General features: G+C 38.3%; 1 protein-coding gene across 6 annotated transcripts in view; it reads left to right on the top strand.

Moving 5' to 3' along the window:
- PARD3B (par-3 family cell polarity regulator beta) overlaps positions 1 to 25790 on the top strand; it is a 1119500-nt gene that overhangs the window by 669923 nt on the left and 423787 nt on the right. For all 6 annotated transcript variants that reach the window (XM_058300305.2, XM_058300306.2, XM_058300307.2 and 3 more), the window contains exons 12-14: positions 7487 to 7657; positions 14550 to 14682; positions 23708 to 23807. In XM_058300305.2, the coding sequence (XP_058156288.1) occupies positions 7487 to 7657; positions 14550 to 14682; positions 23708 to 23807 (404 nt within the window). The remainder of the gene's footprint in view (positions 1 to 7486; positions 7658 to 14549; positions 14683 to 23707; positions 23808 to 25790) is intronic.

The following is a 25790-nucleotide window of genomic DNA, read 5'->3' as shown; positions in this document are numbered from 1 at the left end:
TTTGGAATGCTACATTGTTTTGATGTGTATATTGGACTCCATGATTGTCTCTGGGTAAATAAGAGTTGGTAATTTTGACCAAAAAGGAAATTATAACATACAGAAGTTGGTATACTATGGTGATGATTCTTTGACTCTGAAAATAGTATCTTTACCCTAAAAAACTGTGTCCCTTTTCATTATGGGTATTCATAGGCACTATAAATCTGCTGAGTTCAGTGTTTGGTTTTGTTCTGGACACACTATTTTGGGCCCATTTTTCTTCTGACCAAACTTCAAGCAATTGTAGCACAAGCAAGAACACAGTCCACATCAAAAGTCGATAAATAAAATAAACATCATTTTAATAAGCTGAAAGTTCTCTGAGCTTCTAATCTGGCGAGATGCATACAGAATCTTCTTGATTCATATAAAATATACCAGCTATAATATGCTTTTATTTCTGGTAGTCTAGACCAAGGAAATTAAAGATAAAAAATCAGGAAGGAGATAGGAAGGGATGATGAGGAAACTGCAATTAAAGGAGACAATAAATGTGAAAAGCAGGCAGAGAATAGTGTTACTACGTTGAAGTCAGGGCTTCTCAATTTTTTTTCCCTGAGGAAAGTATAAGATTCAGTAAATTCTAAGTAAATGTTAAAGATTACAATATATTAATGTCCCATATTTTTCCAGAAAAAAAAGTTTTAAATGAAGAAGATATTTTGAAAGATTTATACCAGAATAGGCTTTGATTATGTATGTTTTGATACTTTAAAAAGTACTACTCAGTTTTCCAGAAAAGGCATTTCTGTGGAAGACTTCATATGTCAAGTGGCTATATAACTAATATACAGAAAGGAATCAAATTTCACTTTTAGAAATGTAAAGATTCTCTAAATATGTGCTGGCATAAGCAAGCCAGCCAGGCATATTCTACTCTCTCATAGATACAGTTTGTAAATTAATTTATCCATTGTGGGTAAATCTATTGTGGGTAAAACTTATATCAGGTCCAAAGCACCTGAATGAAAGAGTCTTCAAGTGACCCAAATTTAGCAAACCCTTCTTGAACGTCCGTAGTAAGTCAGGCAATATATAATAGACTGGAAACAGAACACTTAACTCGTTCCATAAACTAGGTAGGCTGATTCCATAATAAATGAAATATATAAACTCATATAATAAGAGCAATGACAGACACATTTGAAAAATATCATGGGTGTTGAGATGATGGGACAATTAATTCAACCTGGTGAGGAAACCATGCAGGGAAGGCAGAAGCTTTACCATACATTGAAGGATAAGTAGATATTCAACGGCCAAGTAAAGTAGGAATGCAAAGGATATTTTGGACAGAAGTAAGTGTGTGGCAAAGTCACCAAGACATGCATACCAGAATGCAGAGTCTTTTAGAAAATAAGGCTTTTGTTTGGGGAGAATGGGTTCAGATTGTGTTAGGACCAGTGGTGTAAAAAAATTTGCTAATGTAGGTGCTCTTCAAGACAGGAACTTGCATGTATCCAGCTTTATCAACTTTCTTTTTTTCCCCTCTTTGTTTTAAGAATTGTACTTTAAAATCTTAGCTTTTCCTTTACTACTTTTTAAAAAAATATATTTATTTTTATTTATTCCCCCCTGCCTTTGCGACTTGCTTGCTGTCTGCTCTCTGCATCTCTGTGCTGCACGTTCTTCTGTGTCTGCTTGTCTCCCTCTTTTGTTGTCATTTTGCTGCGCCAGCTCTCTGTGGGTGCGGGCCATCAGCTCTCTGTGGGCACAAGCCATCAGCTCTCCGCAGGCACGGATCGTCAGCTCTCCACGGACGCGGGCCAGCTTGCCTTCACAAGGAGGACCTGGGACGAGAACCCAGGGCCTTCCACGTGATAGATGGGAACCCAATCGATTGAGCCACAGTCACTTCCCTCCTTTACTTTTTATTATTTTTAAATGAAATTAAATCATTTCATTCTGAAATGCAAGTTTCTTTCTAGGAATGAAGTATTTTGTTTATTTTACAAAAGAGTGGTAGGTAGATGCTGCCGTGGAGTGACTTTAAGGCCTGGAGAAGGATTTGTTGAAAACAACCTCCTCTCTCAATCAGGTACCAACAACTCCCGGCAACTCTAACTCTGTAGCCTGAAGTCAAGCTTTAGGATTTGGGCACTGGGTGTTGATAATATCCCAGGAGGCTTTACCGAGGGCTCTCTTAGACACAGGCAGAGGCAGGAGAGAATATCTGGTCACAATTAATCCTCTCAACACCCTGATCCAATTCAGACTAGCCTTGGGCCACAGCCAGCCACCCTGGGAAAGCCAACCCACTATTTCATGTTTGTCTCATGTTCTGAAGAGGCTAGTTTTTGCCTCAGCTTTCTTAATCTTCCCTCTATATTTGTCAGAACATTAGTGGCAATGGGACCTTATAATCAGCCCAAAGAAGCGGATTAAGCCATGCAATTCTCTCTTGTGACCGTGGGGATGTTCAAGTCCAAATTCCGCAGGCAGGCTGCAAACCAAGGGCTTCAATGAAGGTCTGTGATGAGTCCCCAGGAGATATTGGCTGTCTGAAGTAAAGCTGGAAATTCTCTCTGAATGCTGAAATCACTTCCCCTTTTAAGGCCTTCAACTGATTGGATAAAGCATTACTCACTGATGACAGCAATCTCCTTGGCTGATTGTAGCTGTAATCAGCCAGCTGTGCAATGAACTCACTAATGACTAAAGTCCATAAATGTCCTTGTTGTACAGTTAGCTCAGTACTTGTTTGACCAAACAACAGAGCACAATTACCTGGCCAAGTTGACACATTAGCCTAACCATCACACAGTGTCATCAGTATTCACGGCAGAGGTTCCATGGCACCCAGTACCAGGGGCTGAACCATGGGGTCCCTGGACCACCTGGGAATCATGGATATGCCCCAGAGGGCCTATCAAATCCAAGAAATTATATGAAATGTTTGGTGTTTATATAAATCAGTTGTTCTCAACCATGATTAATCCAGGGACATTTGGCAGTATCTAGAGATGTTTTTGGTTGTCACAACTGAAGCGAAGGGAGAGGTACTTCTGGTGTCTGTTGGTGGAGACAAGAATTCTGATAACCATCCACCAGTGCACACAACAGCCCTTTACAACAGAGAGTTACCTGGCCCAAATTTACAACTGTTAAGAAATCCTTTTTAAGAGGTAAAGATTTGTACCTTTTGTTAGATACTCAAAGGGACCCGAGATCCCATAAATGTTAAGAATCACCAGCAACATGGTTGAGAACATGGTTTCCAGAGCAACTTAGTTTAAATCTGCTTTTAGAAACATGACTTGCCACAATTCATTCAATATCCCTGAGCCTCAATTTCTTCTTTTATAAAATGGGGGCAGTAGTTCCAAATGGACAGAGTTCTTTTAGGAGTTAAGTTGTCTAGTGCATATACAGCGTTTTTTAGTATAATGACTACACAGAATAGAAACTCATTAAGGAATTATTTTTACTAGTAATTATACTTTTAATCATCTCTAGGACTCCAAATTTATAAGCAATATGTCGTAATGGGTAATATCTTGGACTTCAGGGACATGTAGACCTGGCCATGCCAGTACCCTCTGATCTGGCCTAGGACAAGTCACTTTATTTCTCTGAGCCTCCATATTTACATCTCTTAAATGGAAAAGAATCATTTTCCTTTCAAAGGATTGTTGTGAGAAATGAATGAGAGAAGGTATGAAAAACATTTGCAGAAAGACTGGCATGTATTAGTATCAGTAAAAGGGTAAGGTAATACTCAAGCATCTTGCCTCCTAGTCCACTCTCCTTCCTACTGTGAAAGAACCAGGCAGGAGTGGTGAGAATTGAAGCCATCCCAAGATATGAGTCAACATAAATCTTGTAGCAGTTTTCACTTGTCTTATATCGCCCTGGGGGAAGTTACTTTTTAGTTTTTCCTTACTCTGTTCTTCTTTCTCCCTTTAAATATTTTTCTTCCTCCTTGGAGATTCCCTTTACCCTTACCTAGCTGGAGGATGAATAGAGTAAGTTATGGAAGGTGCCAGTGGTTGGGAGAGTTTTTTTCCTTAGGGGTCTGATGGGAGTAAGATAGAAAAGAAAGACTTTTTTTTTTCCTTTAACCAACTCAAGCATGACCTATGCTTTTAATGAAATAAGAATCTTAGAATTGCTGAGTAACATACCTGGATGGTTGAATTCACTTAGAAAAATTGAGTTGATTAGAATTAGTATTCTCATATCTAAGTGTTAGAATATAATATTAAAATAAAATTTAAGGCTATAAAATTTGACTCTTCTGGGTCAAATTTATTCCAGAACAAAAAAGGATATAAATAACTTTGAGGGAGAGTTGATAAATTTGAGTAATGAGCTCTTCATTGAATTAGTTGCATTTTAGGTCAGAACAACACATGGATATGCATGTATGTATGTATAGTTAGGTAGGTGGACAGATTTGGTTCCTCATCCAGTTTGCTTCCTCCTTTGCCATCTCACAACCAGTCTCCTGGCTTTCCTGAACACTTATCTTCCAGAGGACACCTGGAAGCACATTATCCTCTCTGATTCTGAAAGTTTTTTTCTTTGAAGCATTACCCTTTAGGGACTAGTCATTGTCATCTCTGTAGAAAATTTAGTGAATAGAAAACAGGTAGAAGTCAGGAATTGGGCTGTTCCAGCTCCAAGCTTAACCAGCTGAGCAAGTCGTAATACATGTGGAACTGCCTTCTCTTAAATGGTGCTCAATAAATGGTTTCTCATCCTCTTTGGGCTTCACATTATTCATCTGTAAATGGAAGAGGTTGGACAAGATGACCTCCAAGGACCTTTCCAGCCCTAAATTCTGTGATTATATTCTAAATGTTAGGACAACATGGTGCTTACTGGCAGTGCCATTAATGAAATTACCCATCATTTATCTTATAAGGAAAAAGCACACACCAATAGCGACAGAACAGCCAAGCCTGAAAATGAGAGAGTGCAGATTTTTATCATGCCCACAACTCTCTGATGACACTTGTGATAAATGTGAATTTCTTTTTCTTAAAAAAAATCCTGCTGCCTCTGGGGCAACCCAACCTTCCTATTTCTTTTGGACTTAGATTCAACAAATATGTTCTACTTTCATGTAATTCTGCATGTGTGAGACTTAAAATGTAGCTGAAAATAAATGTTTGTGCTTAACAACTGTTGGTAAGAGATGATTTTACCAAAAAAAAAAAAAAAGAGAGAAAAATTTCTTCCCATATCTCCTTATCTCTTGTCTACCTCTTCACTCTGATAACCTTGCCCAATACTTCAGAGGGAAGTATTACCAGAGACTACCAGATGAATCTCTCAGATTTCTTTGCCTCCATCCCTAGAGGTACCCATAAATTTCCAACCTTTACCTTTTTTCTTTCTGTTATAGAAGATGAGGTGTCCTGCCAAAACTAAGCCAAAACAGATCTCAACACACTAGTCCTCACTTCCTGGTAACAGCACTAGGATGCTGAGCCAACACTTTTAGTCCTTCCTTCTCTGTAAAAATCACCCATCAGTCTCCAGTCTCCTAAAATGATTTCTAGTGACCCTTGGAACCTGTTTCTCAAGATTCAACCCAATTGTTTCCTTCATTATTTGCCAAAAAACAGAATAATTTCTTGAATTACATCTCACTTCACATAACTAACCTTTAAGACTCTCTTAGTTTTACCCCCTTTTTATGTATCCTTAGTTGTATTCTTTATGTGCCTCACTCAAAATTGAATAACAGAAATTAAGAGATTTCTTTCTTGTTTGGCCTTTACTGTAAATCTCATTTCCAGACTTACTCCAAATTAGGGTAAAGGTTAAGTGAAGTGGGAAAACAAGAGAAAAAGAGGGGACATTAAGTTCTGTTGAAGCATTCCATTTAAACATTTTACATCTCTGATTTCACACCTTTCTCTATCTATCCCCTTGCCTCCCAATTTCCTGGCTGTGTGTGGGTGTGTACTCCTTTGGGTGGCATCTGTAGGCCTCCCTGGCCAGCACCTTGTCCAGCAGGGGACATATGCAGTGCATGTCCACAAGGGCAATAGATCCCAGCAGTGGTTTTCACCACTGCTGTCAGCAGAGGAACTTCCTTTAACCATCTGCTATGGCATTAGTCAGAGTTTATCAACTTGTCCACAGGATTTTTCTGGCAAAGCCATCTGGATGGTTTCTATTGTTCACTGTATGTCTGGTTTTCCCATTTCTTAGGAAGATTTTTTTCTTTCTTTGCATTTCATTATTCTATTAATTTAAACCAGGATCCCAGATACTTTTAATCACACACACAAAAAAACTGTTATTTTCCTTTTCCTATTTTAGTAGTATGCACAACTGTAGTCTAAAGATGAGTAACAAGGGATTTCTCTAAGAAAGAAAGACCAAAGAGCCAAGATTCATGAAACTGAGTTTTGTCTCTTGTTTTGTGAAATGAGGCAAGTTATATTACTTCCCTGCCTTAGTTGTCTTACCTGTAAAATGTAATTAAAACACAAATTCAACTTAACTTCCTGGCCTCTGTGAGAATCACTGGAGATAGTTTATTGAAAAATTCTCTGGAAAAGTAGATTGTGATACATGCCTGTTGTTATTTCTGTTAAGTTTATCAGCAGCAGCAGCATCCTAACATTCCTAATGCTGCATTTATGTCTCATAGCAAAAACTTTCTACCTTAGTGTATTATAGACTTACTCTGTTAACATTTTAAGTTTCCTTTCTCCCAGACTGCCTGTTGAGGAGATGCACTGTGGTCATGGAGTGACCTTGAAGTACCCAGATATGATTTAGACCAGAGTCCTTGTCCTCTCCCCACATGCCAACTTCTTTGTGCTTTTTAATAGGACATGTTCTTTCCTAAAGATGCTGGACAAAAGTACTCATCTGACAGAGCCTCCCAAAACAAATTCCTTTGGTCAAGCTTTGCTGCCAAAGGACATAGCAAGTGGGTCTTTCACTACTCTGCCTATGTTCTTTTGTAGATGAGCAACTTTTTGGTTATATTACAGAAAATTCCTTTTTCTTTTCTTTTTTGGCACTGTTCAATAGAGCTAGCAACTATGTCTAGGAGACTGTACTACTGTCAGGCATGTTGTCTCTCTGTGCTAAAAATGCAAACCCCGGTTTAAGTGATAAGATGAACTCCTTTTGTTCCCAGACTCTCTTATCTGGAGTTAGCAACATGGTCCCTGCCAGAACAAATGGCAGAATCAGGCTAGAGTAGTATGCTTGCCAAGTTTTAGGTAAGAGGCATTATACAAATGTCTAAATTATTGCCACTCAGAACTCTATTTCTATAAAATGCTTTCATGCAATTTCATTATTAGTGTTTGTGACTTTGATAGCTCCAGAACCTTTTCCTTCAATGGAAAATAAATCTTTCCTATTGTTTTTTTTTTGTTGTTTTTTTAATTGAACTTTTTCTGTGAAACAGCCACATGTCATCGCCATGCTTTTCTTTGTTTAATACTATAGTTTATTTTGTCTGCCGTAGGATGGTCGTCTACGAATGAATGACCAGCTGATTGCAGTTAATGGGGAATCACTTTTGGGAAAGTCCAACCACGAAGCTATGGAAACACTTAGGCGATCGATGTCCATGGAAGGAAACATACGCGGGATGATCCAGTTGGTGATTTTGAGGAGACCAGAGAAAACAATGGAGGTGATGAAAATCCTCTTTCTATCAGCCAATTGCCCAAATGGCCGTGAGAACATGCTAATTTCCATCACTAGTATTGTAGCTAGACTCATAGTTATTCTGGGTTCAGGAAAAATAGGAAGTTTTCTAATGGATTTGTGTTGGGAAACAGGTGGTTGTATATTTTAGGGATAACTAGAAAGTGTAAAAATATGCATATAAAGTAAGTAATTTATCAAATATAACAGGTCCATTTTTTTCCTAGTCCCTTCTCTCCCCCAGAAACATTCCAAGAGAACTAGATTTGTTCATAAACATCTTTACATCCTTTTTGATTGATGACCTGACAATGTCAATACCTTAGAAAGGTCTTAATCAAATGTGTAAAACATTTAATGTGAAAATCATTATAATGCAGTCACCTCTCTATATTCTTCCCTATTATCTGCTCATGGATAATACTGACCAGAGACTTCACTAATTTAAAATTTGATCCATTAAACAAGCAGCTTGTTAATAAATGTTATTAAATGTTATTAAATAAATGGAGGTCTTTTGAAATATCATCATTTTTATGATTTTTTAATGAGGGGAACAGCTCACCTACACATAAAGGATAATCATAAAATAGTCCTAAATATTACTATCTCTAAACATTTCACATGTATACAAATAACAAATATAAACTATTCCTCAAACATAATTTTCATTTAAATATGAAGAATAATTATAAAATACTCCTAAACATTATTTTAGGATGGGGGGAGAAGAAGAAATTGTTAATAGTGTGATTTAAGAAAAAAAAATTGATAACACTTATATCAGGATATTCTCAAAGAGCAAATACTATTTGTATAATATAACAATACACAAAATTAAAATAGAACACTTTTAAAAACACACATAAAATGTTACTTTTAATAATAAGTTCAACTTTAAAAAATTTTGTAAATGAAAGAACTATCAAATTAAGCAAGAGTCATGGTTGAAATCTTGGGCTCTCTCCCCTATATCTCTTGTCCTATATGATAGTGCCCAAACTACGCCGTCAGAGTCATAGAGCTGCCAGAAAAAGCAGGAAAGGAAGGCTCCAGCAAGGTTTGGGGCCGAGCCAGGAATGGGCCAGTGCTGTCCGTGGAGGGACTCACTGTCTAAGTAAGTGGAGGAAATAAAGAAGGGCAGCTGAGGGGACAGTAGGGCTTGAGCCTCCAGTAGCTTGGATCTCTAGGCTGGCCCTGCTTGACCAGTGCTTACCCAAGCTGGGAGCCTACTTCTGGCCTCATCAGTACAGCCACATCCAACCCCCAGCCCTGGGGGTCAAGGCAAGGGACTTTGAACTTCCTTCCTGAGGCCAGCAGCACAGGTGCCTACTCCTTACACATCAGCGTGGCTGGCTCTGCATCGGGGGCTCACAGAGGCTCTGGGTAGGCCCACATGTGAGGTAGGAGGCTATACCACTGAGGGCCCCAGGAAACCTGGAGAGAAAGCAGCTTTCGTGCTGCAATCCCAGGCTGTGTGACAGACTGAGGGACAGAGATGTGGGCAGGTTGGCAGAGAAGGTGGGAGACACTTTATGGTGCCACCACTAAAACTGGAGCTGGTACTCCCAGAGCAGGGAGGGTGGACTTTGTAGACCACGCTGGCCTGGCCCTGTGGTCATGCCAGTCTGGGGAGAACAATCCTCTTCCTTTATCCTTCAACTGTGAGCACTCACACAGCAATCCCTTCCCTCTTGTTCATGTCAATTTCTGAGTCTTTTGGTCAGTGAAGGTAAAGCAGGTCAAGGACTTGTTCACCTCCATATTCTTCATGTCAAGCATGAGACCAGGCACACAGTAGTTTCTCAAGAAATAGAATTAGAGGGATGCTTGTAGATTAATAAAATGGGCTGCCTTGGGGGTGGGCTGGGGGGGATAGCTCCCAATAACCAGAAGTGTGCAAGTAGCCGGCAGAGGACCGCCAATAGCCTGTTGTATCAGTGGGCATTTCTGACTGTTAGCCAGTCTTTTCTCAGAGTTCCTCACCTGAACTCTGACTCCCTGGGATAAAAACCAGTCCTAAGTAATCATTTGGCAAATGTTTCCCAAGGACTACTGTGACAGGCCCAGGGAATGAGCCAAGGACCCAAAGAGAAGGGAGATATGGTAACTAGGGAATGGGATACAGAGATGCCCAGAGCACGGCACATAGAGGCATATAATCGCCTTCCAGAAAAGTGCTGTGCCCAAAAGGCCTCCGGCCCCTCTGGCATTTACCAGTGCTCTGAGGCCTTCCCCAGGGCCTCAGTTGACCTGCCTATCATACCCAGAGGCCCCTCAGGCCCCCTAGTTGTCTTCCTCTATCCTTCTGTTAAATGCCAGAAGCCAGTTTTGGCTGGAGCTCATGAGACCTCAGCACAGAGACCTTTCTTCCCTAGACAGGCTCACCCAAGCTCCTTTGCTGGCCAGAAGCATATCTCCTCCTCTGTCTGCTCACAGTCTTCACCTCTCCAAGTTGCCCTGTCTGAGGACTGTCTCTCTGGCCTGTTCCTCTTAGGAAAGAAAAAACTGAAGTGCCCACTCCAGCCTTTCTGCCCCTTGGTTCCCAGCTCTGCCTACCTCCCTGCATTTACCCTAATGACCTGTCACTTCTTTTCCCACTTTGCTATAAGACCAAGTAACTGAAATGTGTACCGAGTGAGGAAGACATCATTCCCACCAAGAGATGGTGTGGACCTCTCCCTCACAGATCTCTGAATGCAAAGCTATCTGCTGATGACCCTCTTCAAACAGAGCACTCAGAAATGAAATGTTCAAAAACCCAGGTGTTATACCTCCATTGTAGCATACACCAATACTTCTGGTCATACAGTTAAAAATTGCAGCCCCTTTTTAAAATGATGATTCTTATTTGAGCTTGCAACTAAGCTTCTAAGTTGTTTTTCTTTTAAAACTTGATAGAGATCTACTAACAGTAAACCTTCCAAACCTAAAAGTGAAAATTCATTCTTCCTCCCAAATTATCTCTCAACAGCTAAGGATACAGGGAACCTTAAGTCAGTCATCTCTCCCCTCTTCAGGGCATAACTGATCAGCAAGTCTTCTATATATTCATCAAATTTGCATATTTAGGAGGGAAAAAATGGGCAGGCCAATTACAGAGTTCTGTCTTTAGGCTAACACTTATCTTCCTCTGTACAAGCTGCTACAGGAACCACATGTATCCATCTTGTCTATCAGGACATTATAAGATTTTACCCAATGTCTTACTTGAAATCAGATATTCCATGTTGACAGCATGCCTCTCACTAATAATCTAGTTCTCTACTGAAAGAACCCGAATTAGGTGGGTGGTTATAAAACATGTCCTCAAATTCTTTGACACTCCTCCCATCAAGAGTTGGGGTCTAATCTCCCTCTCTTGAATATGAACTGACCCTGGGGACTCATGCAGTAGAATGCGATGCTACATGACTTACGAAGCTAAGTAAAATAAGGCAAGACAGTTTCTATCTGGCTCTTTCTGGGGACACTTACTCTGGGAACCCACTTGCCATGCTGTGAGGAAGCTCAGACCACATGGAGAGGCCAAGTGCAGAGGTTCTGACTGACAGCATCGATCACCAGGCATGTGAGTGAGCAAGCCTATGAGATGACTCCAGCCCCAGCCTACAACCAAGAACTGCCTAGCTGAGTGCAGTCAGCCCCCAAACATGAGAGAGAAGAAGAAGAAATTATTTCTGTTGTTTTGTATCAAAAAATATTTTTAAAAACCTTGGGCTCTGGAGTTTGGGATTGCAATTTCTTGGGCTAAAATCCCAGGGTTGCCAGGTCTTAGTTATTTAACTACATAGTTTAGGGTTCAGTAGAGATGACCAGGCATTGTTGTCTGTTTTATCCCTTAATGCATCTTCATTTTCCAGCACATAGTAGGTAGTTATTAAATAAAATAAATAAATAAAAGTTGTACTGAGACCTACTTCATCTGAAAGGGTAAACTTAAGTAGAGAAATTATAAGCTGTATCTTACCTAAAAACTATAAACCTTGTTATATTAGCAGCCATGGGAAAGGAGTAACATAACTTTATAGTCTTCTGTACAGAAACCTGTGGCTGTTAAATAAATGCAAATTGGCCAATTACTGGAAACTATATATATAAATGAACTAAGGTAGTTTTCAACATTTGCTTCTGCTTAAGTGAGAGTCTTCCATGAATATTTAATGGGGGTTACTTCTGTGCATAGTTATAAAGCCCTTATCTGCTGCTTCCTATTGTGAGAGAATTAGCTGCTTTCTGGTTTAATGGGGTTCTTGGTCTGGAACTTGAGAACTCCATGGAACCCGTTCAGTGGGGAAAGGTGTGTAAGGTGACCCATGGGCCCCTGAAACAGTCCTTTTGTGCATCATATATTAAATCTTCCTTAAGTTTTCTTTGAACAAAATTATCTCAACTAATAGAGAAATGTGAAAGTCACTGCTCTACTGTATAATACCCATGCAGGTGGCAAACGTAGAAAAGAAAAGAAAAAAACGAATATGATTCTCAGAAGAGTTGCTATCTCCCCCACCTTTCGTCTTCCCTAATTTTATTAATTTCTCTAAAATATGTACGAATGCCTAGTAGATAGGTGTTATATATTTTGGTTCATCAAACTTCGGTATATTCCACATTTGCATTCTCCTTTACTGCAGATGTTTTCATCTTAATACTCACACTCTGGGCTGGGTGGACAATTGATTCCATCAGGAGAAAGTTAAGTACAATTTGATGTCCATCCTCAGAAGTGTCTTGTTAATATAGCTCAATAGGAAATTGGTCAGAAAAAATAAATGGGGCAAAACACAATTTTTGTGAGGACATTTAAACAAGATGTTTTTAGTTTCCCTAATGTTTTCATGCTTTCTTTTGGGGATGAGCAGGCACTTGACTCTCAGCCATTGAAAATCTCTGTGCTGTCCATGGAAATTAAAGAGCATTTTTCTCATAAAGACAAAAGCCTAATGTACAATTTATCATTATTAAATTGAACAAAAAAATCTGTTTCCAAATCTCTGTTTCACCGTGTCAAAGCATTGTTGTATGCTCATGTTTTTAGTGTATTCTTATGTGGAACAACAGTCACCCTCAGATATAATAAAAAAGCATCTATAACCAAGAAAAATGTCTCTGCACTGCTTATACATCCAGGCAAATCAATTAGTTAGATTTGGCAAGAATACCAAAATGGCTACTTGAACATTATATTGATATAAAAAATTGAAGAAGTTACTTAAGAAAGGTAAAAATATACAGTTGTGGGGTTCTTTTCCATGTTATCCGTATGTACAAAATACATAAACAGTTTTGATGAGGACTTCGTGAAGAATATGTAATGAGCCCTTGATTGAATCAAAATCATTTTAAACAGAAACATTTCTTCAAAGGACAAGCTTAAGGTTCAATTGTAATTCCATTTGAGCCTAGAGACTTGGTATTAAAAAATGGGTTATGACCTGGGTTTTTTTTGTTTTTTTTTTTTAACCTTCCCCAAAACATTTCCCTCCCTGCTACAGCTCATCTGGGTAGAAGCAGAATATGTTTAAAAATCCATTATATTTTTTATTGGCTGGGACACTAATGGAGGGCTCCCCGACAGCTCTATTTTACAGGCTGAATACTTTAATTAGGCTGGTTACTGATCAGTTGTTGGGATATCGATTGTGTCATTTATCAAAGAGCTGGAAAAGAAGGAAAAAAATTGTATTCTTGTTGTTGTTAATTCAAAGCACAAGGCTGTGCAAGGCAAATCCTACCTCTCCTGCCTGCCAGGGCTCCTGATTTAATTTAGTAGTGTCTTGCCTCTGTGCCAGGCGCGGTTTGGCTAATAGCACAGGGGCAAAGGGTAAATACATTGGATGTGGGTAAAGTGTTATGAACCTAAAACTAAAGGGACCCCTGCCCCTGAAAATGGCCCAACTATTAAGTAGGCATAATTTGAATCTTTAAAATTTTTGTTTAACTTGCAGGATCCCGCGTTTTTGTAACTAAAGAAGAGAGGAAAGAATAAATCAAATGCATTGTTTGAGCCAAATGCTTTTCTCAGAAGAAAAGTGCTTTGGGGATCAGATCTGTGTTTCTGTTTATGCCATCTTCCCCTCAAATGGTCAAGGGAACAGCTGTGAGGTGGTTTTCAAATTACTTCCTTGAAATCTGGGAGACAAATAATGTGAGCAGGTGCCTCCATCCACCTGAAGTTCTCTCTGATCAGCCTCCTCCTATTACCTCCGCAGCACCTGTGGAACCTGGCTTAGGAAGTGTTATTCTGAAAGCAACAGTTTTAAGTGAAGTGTGAATACGTTTGCAGACTGTCAACATCAAAACAGGAGGGGGAAACATGGTGGGGAAAGAAGAACTCTCAGGAGAACAACTGCCTGGCAGTGTCGCTGCAGTTTGTTTGGGCTTCAGGCCAGAAGACCTCATGTCTGCAGTGAGTTTCACTCACAGCTCTTCACGGGCAAACTGGGTTGGGGTCGGACTAGTCCTGGAGCCTCTGCACTTAATCACAGAGAGGGGGAGAGGGACCAGCTGGATGGCAGAGAAACACCCTTGGCATTGACTATTCTTGTGTTGACACTGCCACAAGCTGTACTCCCAGATGGAAGACAATTTGAAAGGAGCCAGTTTTTAAGTGGGGAGAAGAATAATAAAGTTAATCCCATTTGTGTTGGCTACTAGCACCCCTAATCCTCAGGACCCCATTGTCAGTATTTTTTATTTCATGTTCAAAGTCGTTTTAACTGATTGATAGGGTCATTTTGACTTTCCACCATTGAGAAATTATGTGCAATAGACTCTTGAAAAACTATTAAGAAATGGATCATTCTTTAGCTTTGCTCCATTTGAACAAGTTGGGATATATTAAAAAACTGAATGTAATTTTTCTTTTCATACCAAAGGAGCCTGCCGAGTGTGGGGTGTTTTCCAAGCCGTGCGTAGAGAACTGTCAAAACTCTGTAACCATCTCCAGGAGAAATGGCAGTAGTACACTGCAGCCTTTTGGCATGTACAGTCCTCAAGATAAACAGAAAGGTGAGAAGCTGTCTATCCTCCTCCATGGCAAATGGAGTGAGAAAGCCCCCATATATATATATGGAATAAAAAGGAGTCAGACTAAGTGCAGAGATTGTTACTCTGAGTAATCATGAATATTGAGAGATGGGTGGGAGAGCTGACTCAGAAGTTGTGAATCAGATACCTGGCAAGGCTTCCAGTTTCGGTGACAGTTTCTGTGCTTGCTGCCCCAAACATAGAGGGTTATGGAGAAAACAAACCATGACTAGGGAATCAGAATTGGCAAACTGATATTTTTTATAAGATATTTTAAACATTGGAAATTACTAAAAATAAATTTACTATTAAACTTAAAAAAATGTGTGGACTACTATTAAATCATTGAGTGGTTATATGAGTATAGTAAATATCTTAGAATTGGAATGCTTTTGCCATCAACTTACTATACTTTCGCTTATTCTCTGGCACAGATTATTTTTCTAGTAGAACTCTAGATGTATAAAATCTGACTTTTCTTATTTTGTTTTTCAAAATTTTTACTTTAGATCACCAAGAAAATGGTTTTATTCCTCTGTATCTCTTTTCTTTAGTAACTTTCATTTTTATATAGCATAAGTATTACATATTCATTGTAGAAATTTTAGAGGAAAGCAATAAAAAGAAGATGTACTATTACCCATACTTCTATCTCTGATACTAACCAATAGCATTTTTATGTATCTCTTTCAAGTCTTTTTCATGTAAATATGTGCCTATGTGTGTGTTCTATAAAATTAGAAGTGTAGAGTATATAATATTTAAGTAACTACTTTTAAAAATTAATAGCACATTAGGAACATCTTACTATGTCATTGAAGATTCATTTACAGCATCATTTTTGGTGGTTGCATGATATTCTGTTGAATGGAGGTACTGTGTGATGTTGTCATTCCCTAACTTTTGAACATTCTAAATGCTATTGGAGTGTAACTACATGGGAACAATTTCTAAACTCTGATATTATACCTTCAGAATGGATTTGTAAATCTGAGTTTGCTCTGAACTAATCAGTTCATCTGAAGGGACGTTGTTTTTTCCCTCTGAATTCCTCCATTTTAGTGAGCTTAGTACCAACAAATGTCACCACTTTTTAAGAGCCTACTGTCTGTCAGATATGTGCTAAGCAATTGACATGCACACTCGATGTACGTAATATGATCCTCACTTTACAACGAGAAATAGAACATCAGAAAAGTTAAAAATTGACCCGAGACCATATACTTGATACATGCAAAGCCTGGATTCAGCTCATGTCTCTTTGACTCCAGTCCCTCCCCTAAACCACAGCATGGGTATTGCCCTATATTGGTCTCTTGAGGCTCTTGAAGTCCTTACACCTTATATTGAGAACATCATTTAAAAGCTGACTTTACCTAATATCCAGATTTTTTAAAAATAAAGCAACCCAAAAAAAAAGCTTCGTATGGCTTTTCTTGTCTTCCTAATGAAATTAAACATTCTTTTGACAGAACAAGATCTCCTTCTGAGGTCTTACATCACAAGAGCAAGATAGTCTGGGGAAGGAACATGATGTTTTCTAAAGAAAATAACAGCCTTCTCTCTACCATGTCTGTTATTTGCTCAAAAACATTGACATCTGTATTAAAATATCTAGCCTTTAAACAATTTGGCATTTACTTCTCAAGCAAAATATGGTTCCGTGACAATCCTAGTCAGAGTTTTATTCCTAATTAGACCAATGACTTCCAAAGGAGATAGGAGTAAGTTACTCCTGTCTTGTATCATTTTCTTTTCTTTTTTTTTTTTTTTAGTTTTTTTTTGCTTTTTCTCTTCCTCTTTCCCTCTCCCACCTTTGTTGTTTTTGCTATGTCCATTTGCTTCTGTATCTATTTCTCTTTTTGTCTTCTCTTCTGGTCTTTCTCCTCTAGGATTCACCAAGATTTGATCCTGGGGACCTCTGATGTGGAGAGAGGTTCCCTGTCAATTGCGCCACCTCAGTCCCTGGTCTCTGCTGCACTTCACCTTGACTCTCCCCTTCGTCTCTCTTTTGTTGCGTCATCATCTTGCTGCATGACTCACTTGCATGGACACAACTCACTGCATGGGCACTAGCTCACCACATGGGCACTTGGCTTGCCACCTGTGTACTCGCCTCACCATGTGGTCACTGGCTTACTGCATGGGCACTGGCTCACTACATGAGCACTCATGGGCACTCAGCTCACCATGCAGGCACTCACATGGGCACTTGGCTTACTGTACAGGCACTCGGCTCACCACATGTGCACTCAGCTTGCCATGTGGGCACGCAGCTCACCATGTGAGCACTGGGCTCACTGTGCGGGCACTCAGCTTGCCACAGGGGCACTGGCTTGCCATGCAGACTTGCTTTCTCTTCTTCTTTTTCACCAGGAGGCCCCGGGTATCGATCCCAGATCCTCCCGTATGGTAGGCAGAGGACTTATCACTTGAGCCACATTCATTTCCCTTGCTTCATTTTCAACACCTAAAAATTATGGATGCTGAGGTGATACACATACTACATATTTTTAAAGCTTAGATACTCAAGGAAATGGGATAATATCTCCAGAAAGGATGGCAGAGGCTTAAATAATGACACTAGATAACTAAAGTATAAGAATATACTCAGAAAAAAAATGTTTTAATAGTATAATCCACTAAGAGCATCAGTGAAAATCCATGCAGATCAGAAACTTTCAATGTTCCTGTTTCACATCCTGCCCCCACCTTGCTTTTCCAAGGTATCAAAAATCCAGTTCTTTCAAGAAATGACTGCCATTTTGCATTATTTAAAACAAAGAAAAATCTGTTGCTGTTATTTAATTGCAAATCCATCATATAATACCAAATTTTAAGAATAGGCCTATGAAAGCATAGAACCATTTAATACTGTTAGAAGACAATAGATGAAATTCTTTTACTGTTCTATATAAGCCTATTGACTTAGAGACAAATAATGTCAAAACTTATAATCATGGTGTTGTAGAGAAGTATAATGACCATCACCACTTTGTAATTCTTTTTTTTTTTTGAGAAATTGTGATTTTACAAACTGTGCATAACACGCAGATTCCCATACATCACCCCACCACTAACACCTTTACTTCGAAGTGGAGCATTTGTAAGTTGATGATAGCACATTTTAAAAATTGTACTATTTTTTTAAAATAATACTTTTTTCCAGTTGATGAAAGCTCTTTAAAGTAGTTATATCTATTGTCCATTATTTACATTATGTTTATTCCCCCATATACCACCCTATTATTAATATTAACACCTCGTTTGATATTGTACATTTGTTATAATTCATGAAAGAACTTGTACTATAACTATAGTCCCTTATCTGCAATAGGGTTCACTGTGTTGTAACAGCCTGTGTTTTATCTTTTAAATTTTTATTCTGGAAATATATACATTTTAAAGTTCCCCTATTAACCTCTTCAACTATATAGCTCATGCTGTTGATTGCACTCACAATGATGAGCTATCATCACCACCATCCATTTCTAAAACTTTATTATCACCCTAAACAGAAAATCTGAACACCTACTCTCTAACCCCAGTCTATCCCCTGGTAGCCTGTTTTCTAGACTCTACCTCTATGAGCTTGCTTATTATAATTAGTTCATAATGGATCATAAAATATTTGTCCTTTTGTGTCTGGTTTATTTCACTCATCATGATGTCCTCAAGGTTCATCCATGTTGTCTCATGCATCAGGACTCCATTCCTTTATATGACTGAATAATATATCCTATTGTGAAGAGGTCACATTTTGTTTATCTATTGACTGGTCAGTGGCACTTGGGGTGCATAAGTATATATCATTGTTATTTCTTCTTGGGTAATTGCCCCTTTTATTAGTACATAGAGTCCTTCATTGTCTCTTTTAACAGTTTTTCATATAAAGCCTATTTTACCCAATATTAGTATAGCTGCCCCAACTCTTTTTTAATTACTGTTTGTATGGAATATCTTCTTCCAACCTTTCATTTTCAACCTATTTTGTCTTTTGGTCTAAGGTGAGTCTCTTGTAAACAGCATGTAGTTTGATCATGATTTTTTGCCCAGTCTTCCAATCTGTGTCTTTTGATGTGAGAGTTTTATCCATTAACATTCAGTGTTATTATTGTAAAGGCAGTACTCATTTCAGTACTTCAGCCATTTTATCCTTTTTTTTTATTTCTTTTTTTTTTTTTTGGTCTCTCTCTTTTACCCTTCTTTTTGCCCTTACTTATAATCTTCGTTTTTTGGTAATACTTAAAGCCACTCTCTCCTATCTTTTTTTCCTTTCAACCTGTAGAGTACCCTTTAGTATTTCTTGTAGGGCAAGTCTCTTGTGGACAAACTATCTCTGTTTATGTTCATCTGTGAATATTTTCATTCTCTTTCATTTTTGAAAAACAGATTTGCCATATAAAGAATTTTTGTCTGGTAGTTTTTCTCTTTCTGTATCTTAAATATATCATACCACTTCCTTCTTTCCTTCATGGTTTCCAGTGAGAAATTGTCATTTAGTCTTATTTGTGAATCCCTTGTATGTGATGAACTGTTATTTTTCTTGCTGCTTTCAGAATTCTGTCTTTATCTTTGGCATTTGACATTCTGATTAGTATGTGTCTTAGAGTAGGTCTATTAGGATTTATTTTGTATGGAGTATGTTGTGCTTTTTGGACATGGATATTTATATCCTATGTAGGAGTTGGGAAATTTTTGGCCATTATTTCCTCAAATATTCTTTCTGCCCCTTTCCCTTCTCCTCTCCTTCCAGGACATTCATGACACCTAAGTTTGTGGGCTTTGTGCCATCACTCAAATCCCTGAACTACCACTCTCTATATTTTTTTCTCTTCTTTTCTGTATGTGTTTTTCTATCTGTAAGATTTCAATTGTCCTGTCATCTAGTTCATTTATTCTTTCTTCTGCCAGTTCAAATCTGCTATCATATGCCTCTAATATATTTTTAATCTCTTCTATTGTTCCTTCCATCCCCATGATTTTTGTTATTTTCCTATTTATCTTTTAAAATCCCTTATGCTCATACCTTGTCTTCTTATTATCCTTTATCTTTTTATCCATATTTTCCTTCATTTCCTTGAATTGATTTAGGAGATTTTATTGAACTTCTTTGATAAATTGTTCCAAATTCTGTGCCTCCTTTGAAATTTTCATTTGTTCCCTTGACTAGGCCATATCTTCCTGTTTCTTAGTATGGCTTGTACTTTTCTGCCAGTGTTTAGGTATCTGATTATCTTGAGGAGTTTACTCTGAAGGTCAATTTCTCTCACTTGCCTGGGGATTTATTGTTAATTGGCTTTGTGTTAAGGCTCTTCTTTTCTGTTTAGACTACCTTAATCTAGTCCTTTAGAATAGACTGCATTTAACTGATCAGAGTTCTTCAACTCTCTTAATCTGATTCTTGCTCTGGATATATGGTTTAATTTTTAAGATTGTACTTTTTGTGAACTTGTTGCACCTCCAGGAGAAAACTTTCTTTCCTTTGTTCCTTTTCTGGGAAACTTGATATGTTCTGTTTGTTTTTGCTTTGTCTCTCTCTCTCTCTTTTTTTTTTTTTTTAACATTCCTTTCATTGTCTTTAGCTGCTTTTGCTTATAGGGCAAATTCTAGGAGGAGGGTCACCCCAGAAGAGACTTTTCCAAGTTAGTCTTTCCCAGCCAAAGCAATGTTAGGTACCCACAAAGGGGGTGCAGACTGGCTTCAAAGTACCCTGGGAAGGGGATCAGAAAGGGTACTTCCTTAACAGATCCCAAGCTTTTCTGGCCTGTACACCCCACCCCCAATTAACTAGCACTCACAGCCCCAAGGAAACACTATGTTTTTAAATATCCACTGCCTCCTCCTGTGTCTCAGGTGGGAATGAAAAAAATGACTGCTACTGACTTTGTCTAGGGCAGGTTGAAACAATAGCTCAGAGCCAGGACCCTATGATTGGAATTTGCTAATCAAAAGCTTTGGTTAGTGATCAGCCATACCTTGGCCCTGCTCTTGATGAATAGGATTCTAAGTCGCTTTCTGTCACCAGCAAGCAAGCCAGGGACTGGACCCTGTGGCAACCTACCATTAGAGTGGGGTATGGGCACTGGCAGCTGCTGCACAAAGAGAGCAACTCACTGTTCTCTACCTTTGTTCCTCATTCTCTTCCCGCTGCTTCTCCTTGGATGCCATACTATGTTCCTCTGGCCTCTGGCATTTCAGAATACCTGTTTCATATAGTTCGTCCATGTTTAATAGTTGCCTTGGTGAAAGGACTGAGCCGTGGAGCTCCTTATTGCACTATCTTCTGACTAATCTCTAACCTCTTTGTAATATTGGTAACATTTAAAATTTTTGAAGTCAGTGAGACTTTCTGAGTTTCATACCAATATACTCTGCTAACATGCCCTGTTAGCCCAATGAAACCAGAGTGAGTTTTGACTCATCAGTACTACCAATTTTTTTAAGGGACCTCCTTTAGAAAAACAAGATTAACTTAATATTTAGTGAGGAGAGGGCTGCCACAGCCAAAACATTAACTTTTTTTCTTCTCTTTTTTCCTTCCTTTGTATATTTAAAATTCTTGTGTTGATAGGCTATGTACCATCTATTTTTGTAATAATATTGCATACTACCCACAGATCCCTGTTGTTGTTTTTTTATTCCTGTCAAGCTTTTACACAGAAAAGGCATTTTTAGAACTAACATTTGTAGAAATCGTTAACACCAGAAAATTCACATTTGTGTTAGAGATTTGCTAGCAATGCCCATAGTGAAGGAAGCCTGGTACTCTGAGATGGTAATAAGGATGGAAGCTGTGTCCCAGGGGTTTACTATAAAATGCTGTTAAGCACTTGAATACTAATAAAGTACATCAACACTGTATTTTCTAGGAATCTTGCTAGCAGATCTCACCCCAGGTCAAGTAATAGCCTAGGTGCAGTTTGCTCCTGGTTTGTTATTACCTCTCCTTTCATTGCTTTCATCTCCTCTTTTGTGCTCTTCTGCTTTTACTCCTCTTTCAGGTCAAGCCCACCCCAGCCTGTGCCTCAGTTACCCATTGCCCACAGGTCTGTCTAGGATCACCCACCAAGCTCTCCTTTAGGCCTTCATCCCCCACCTCAAATCAAATGTTTGGGATCCGTGCCCTGTCCCACTGGGTCCATGTTCTCTGGGATCCTTTGAAGAGACACATGATATAATTGTTTCTAATGCAGACACTCCTCAGCTGCAGCACATAGTCACCCCTCTATTGTACATAAGGCACTGCCGCTGGAGTGGTTATCAGTGACTGAATTATACTTTCCAATTTAACTAATGATTATTGAACACCTCCATTGTGCAGGATATACTGGGAGGGGTGCAAAGATGAATGCACTGCTATTATTAGAATAGTCTAAAGCAGGGGTCAGCAAACTTTTTCTGTAAAGAGATAAATAGTAAATATTTTAAGCTTTTTAGACCATAGACCGTTTGTCACAACTATTCATATTTGTTGTTTCAGTGTGAAAGCAACCATAGGCATTACATAAATGAGTGGACTTGACTGTGTTCCAATAGAATCTGATTTGGTCTAGGGCGTAAATTTGCTGACCTCTGGTCTGAAATCACAATCTCTTTTGCCCTTTTTTTTCTGACCTGGTCCTGGCAGGATGGATTCTGCAAAACAAACAGCAGTGAAAAAGGTGGTGATTAAAAGAAAGACTATTTGGCCATCAATGATGTAATAACTAGGGGTACAGTGTCAATATTCACAAGCACAGATGTGAGGTAGCCATTAAGACTGTATGTGATACACTCAACAAAATTCAGAAAACTTTTTTTTATAGGAGATAAGGATTTCAGACTTTCACACTGATACAGGACTTTTTGTAAATTTTTTAAAAAGGAATAAAGTTTTAATTTTTTTTTAAAAGCTGTATCATCCTCAGAGTGTTGGCTGAAATCAATGCCAAATGTATAGCATCATTGCTGCCTGAGGCAGTAGTACCAGTTGATCCAAACAAGAGGCTGACCAAGAAACTTTTAAGAAAAATTTGATGAATGGGATATCCACAGGGAGTGTTGAACAGCTCTGACACATTCCTGGGAATCTGTAAGGTCATGCATATGCAAGGATGTGCCCATGCCCAGGAAAGACCTGAGCTGGTCAAAAAAAAAAAGAAACTAAAAGCTTAGAAAATTTGAGAAAATTGCCGCAAATCACAGAGAAATAGGAGCCAGAACTGAAACACAGCAGTCTTGTTTCACAACCCATAGTCTTAGGATGCTATATAATGCTCTTCATAGGTTAATTAAAATTATTATTTGTTGTGAACATTAAGAGTCATAATGCACATAATGCTTAGCACGGTGCTTGGTACAAAATAAGCTCTCAAAACCTTACTTGTTATAAATTGTGGTAGTTTTCAGTTTACATGTCATTTTTTTTTTTTCCAACAGGGATTTGACTGACAAAGTATACATTTTTTGTAGGTGGAAAACCAGGAAACCCTAGTCTTGCTTACAAGACCTCAAACCCAGGTGTTTGTGTTATAGCACAGATGCAAAAAGAGTGTTTTCTCCCCTACTATTTCTAAATGATAAGTAGATCTTCTTCATCTCATTTTTTAAATATTTTGCCAGAGGCAAATGCTTAAATCACCATATAATCCAGAGTGTAGTCTTGTTTACAAAAACGTTAGCACATAAAAGAGATGGCTTTATTAATCTTCTACAAATCACAGGTAATGAGTATGTGTCAGTCAGCATTTCTTAGGTGGAAAAGGTAAGTGAAGACGCATAGCCTTGACTTGCCAGGGGTTGCGAGCAGGTCACCAGAGTAAAACCATATTATCAGGCTTACATTTCCTCTTACAGGCTGCATTAGTAGCTCTCATGCAAATCCTGTTCCATTCGTGGTCTTATTTATTTCAAGGCTTGTTTTTGTGTTTGTTAAAATTGTGTCTGTGAGATGGACTGAAACTAAACCAAGAACTGAGCGCTTCTGCGTCCCGTTTCTACAGCTGTATTTGTTCTTTGTTTATAGAGCTTTTACTTCTCAATGATGGATGGGCCGAGAGTGAAGTACCACCTTCCCCACCACCACATCCTGGTCTGGAATTGGGCCTTGAAGATTATAGCCACAGGTATCGAAAAAATGATATATCATATATATTCCTTGTTAGAGGTTTTCTGGGAAAACCCAGCAACCTTATTTTAACTCTGTTTATTTCCAGAACGGAAATTTCATAGTATCCATAATTTCTTTGCAGTGAAAACTTCTTGTTGCTGATAGCATAGTTCATATTTTGCTTCCTGGAAGATTCAGCTTGTGTGATTAAAATATTTAAGAAAACTGTTGAATTTGCTTTTACAAGTTTAAAAATGGGAATAGTGGAACTCTAAGAAAAGTTATATAGAAAGGTATAGAACAGAAGTGAGAAAACATAAAACTTAGTTTCTTTCTTTTGTAATTGGCAAACCCTAAAGATATTTTAAAAATAAATGTTCCAAGAAAGTTAATGGAATATAAAAATTAAAGCAACACCATATATAATCTAAAATATTGAAAAGGTGCCCAATTTTATATCCATTCTGTAATAGAAACCAAAAAAATCAATAATTCTTAGAATCACACAAGCATAAGAAAGAGAAATTTACTAAGCATGCACACCATTTACTAGTGGAATTCATATATTTTGTTTTTCTGATGAGTTTCAGAAATCATTGTCCCTTTGCTGTTTTCTGTATTTATTATGGCTGTTAAAAACTGTTTTTATTCTATTCTATGTCCCATGATAATCCTGTGAAATTTCTTCATTTTCCTTGTAGCAATGATAATGTCATTCGTATTAGGCTTTTAAATATAATCTGCTAAAAATAAAGCAACACAACAAGAGTATAGCTAAATCTATTATATGGAAGCCTTACCAGTATTTAGCCATCTTTGATTCTTATATTTTTGAAGTCAGTTATCTCACTCAAATATTTCACAAACTACATTGATAATCACCATAGTGTTCTAGAACAGTACCTCCAGAGGGTTCTTGAAAGAAATTGTGGACATATTTAAATTTGTTCATTCATTTTCATTTGCCTCAATCCTGCATTAAAAAATGACAGTTTGGTTGTATTAAAACATCCAGTCTTATAGTTTCTGCTTTACTATTTATGCTGTGTATATGAGCAAAACCATTGAGATATTAATACAAAGATGAGCCAGATATAAACCCTGATCAAGAAACCAGTAGGTTAATGGGTAAAAATGATACCCAAAACATAAGGTACAAAGAGAAATTTACCAGAAGGTACAAATTAAATGCTATGGGTGTCTGAGGCAGAGGAGAATGCTTCCAGATGGCGGAGTCAGGAAAATGATATAGAAAAAGTGACATTTAGCTGAGCCTTAAAGTGTGCTAGAGGCTGGATAAGCTCTGAGACTAGGAAGGAAGGGTAATTCAGAGAGAGGGAAAGGCAGAAGGAATGGCATTGAGGTTGGAAAACAAGTTGATTTGTACACCTTAAATTGTGGCTGAAGGGTCAGCTGATAAAGCCCTGAGCGTAAGAATAAGAAATACACACTTCAGTCAGTAAGTAGTGAAATCTTCTTGTAGGGTTTTGAGCAAACAGTAGGCACAATAAAAACTGGACATTAGGTGTATAATGTGGACTGTGTAAATGAAAGAGGGTCAATATCTACTAAAAGCTAGAGGATCTTTGGAATTCAACTGTGGCAGTAGCAGTGAGTGGAACTGCGGATTCATGCCTGGAGATTGGAAGAAGCTTTCAGATGAGAAACCTTCAGATGAGAGAGTTCACAGATATTGCCAAGGTAGAATTATTGGAATTTAGCAGCTGCCATTTTGACTGCTGCAGTTTCTCCTCAGATTTCTTCCCTTCCTTTTTTAGTAGGGCATATTCTTCCATGATCTGGAAAGATTGTATCAATCCTCACTGCTGTAAATCAAATCTCTATTATATAGTATGAACTAGTAACTTCTATTTCCTTCTCATCTTCCTCACTAACCCCCTGGGTTTGTTTGTTTGTTTGTGGGTTGGGGTAGGGGAGTTGTTTTGTCCTGGTTTGATTTTTTGCTTCTGTTCTCATCACTTTACTGGAACTGCTTTCT

Source organism: Dasypus novemcinctus, chromosome 7, assembly GCF_030445035.2.
Source record: "Dasypus novemcinctus isolate mDasNov1 chromosome 7, mDasNov1.1.hap2, whole genome shotgun sequence".
NCBI lineage: Eukaryota > Metazoa > Chordata > Mammalia > Cingulata > Dasypodidae > Dasypus > Dasypus novemcinctus.
This window is presented reverse-complemented; position numbering and strand designations above follow the sequence as displayed.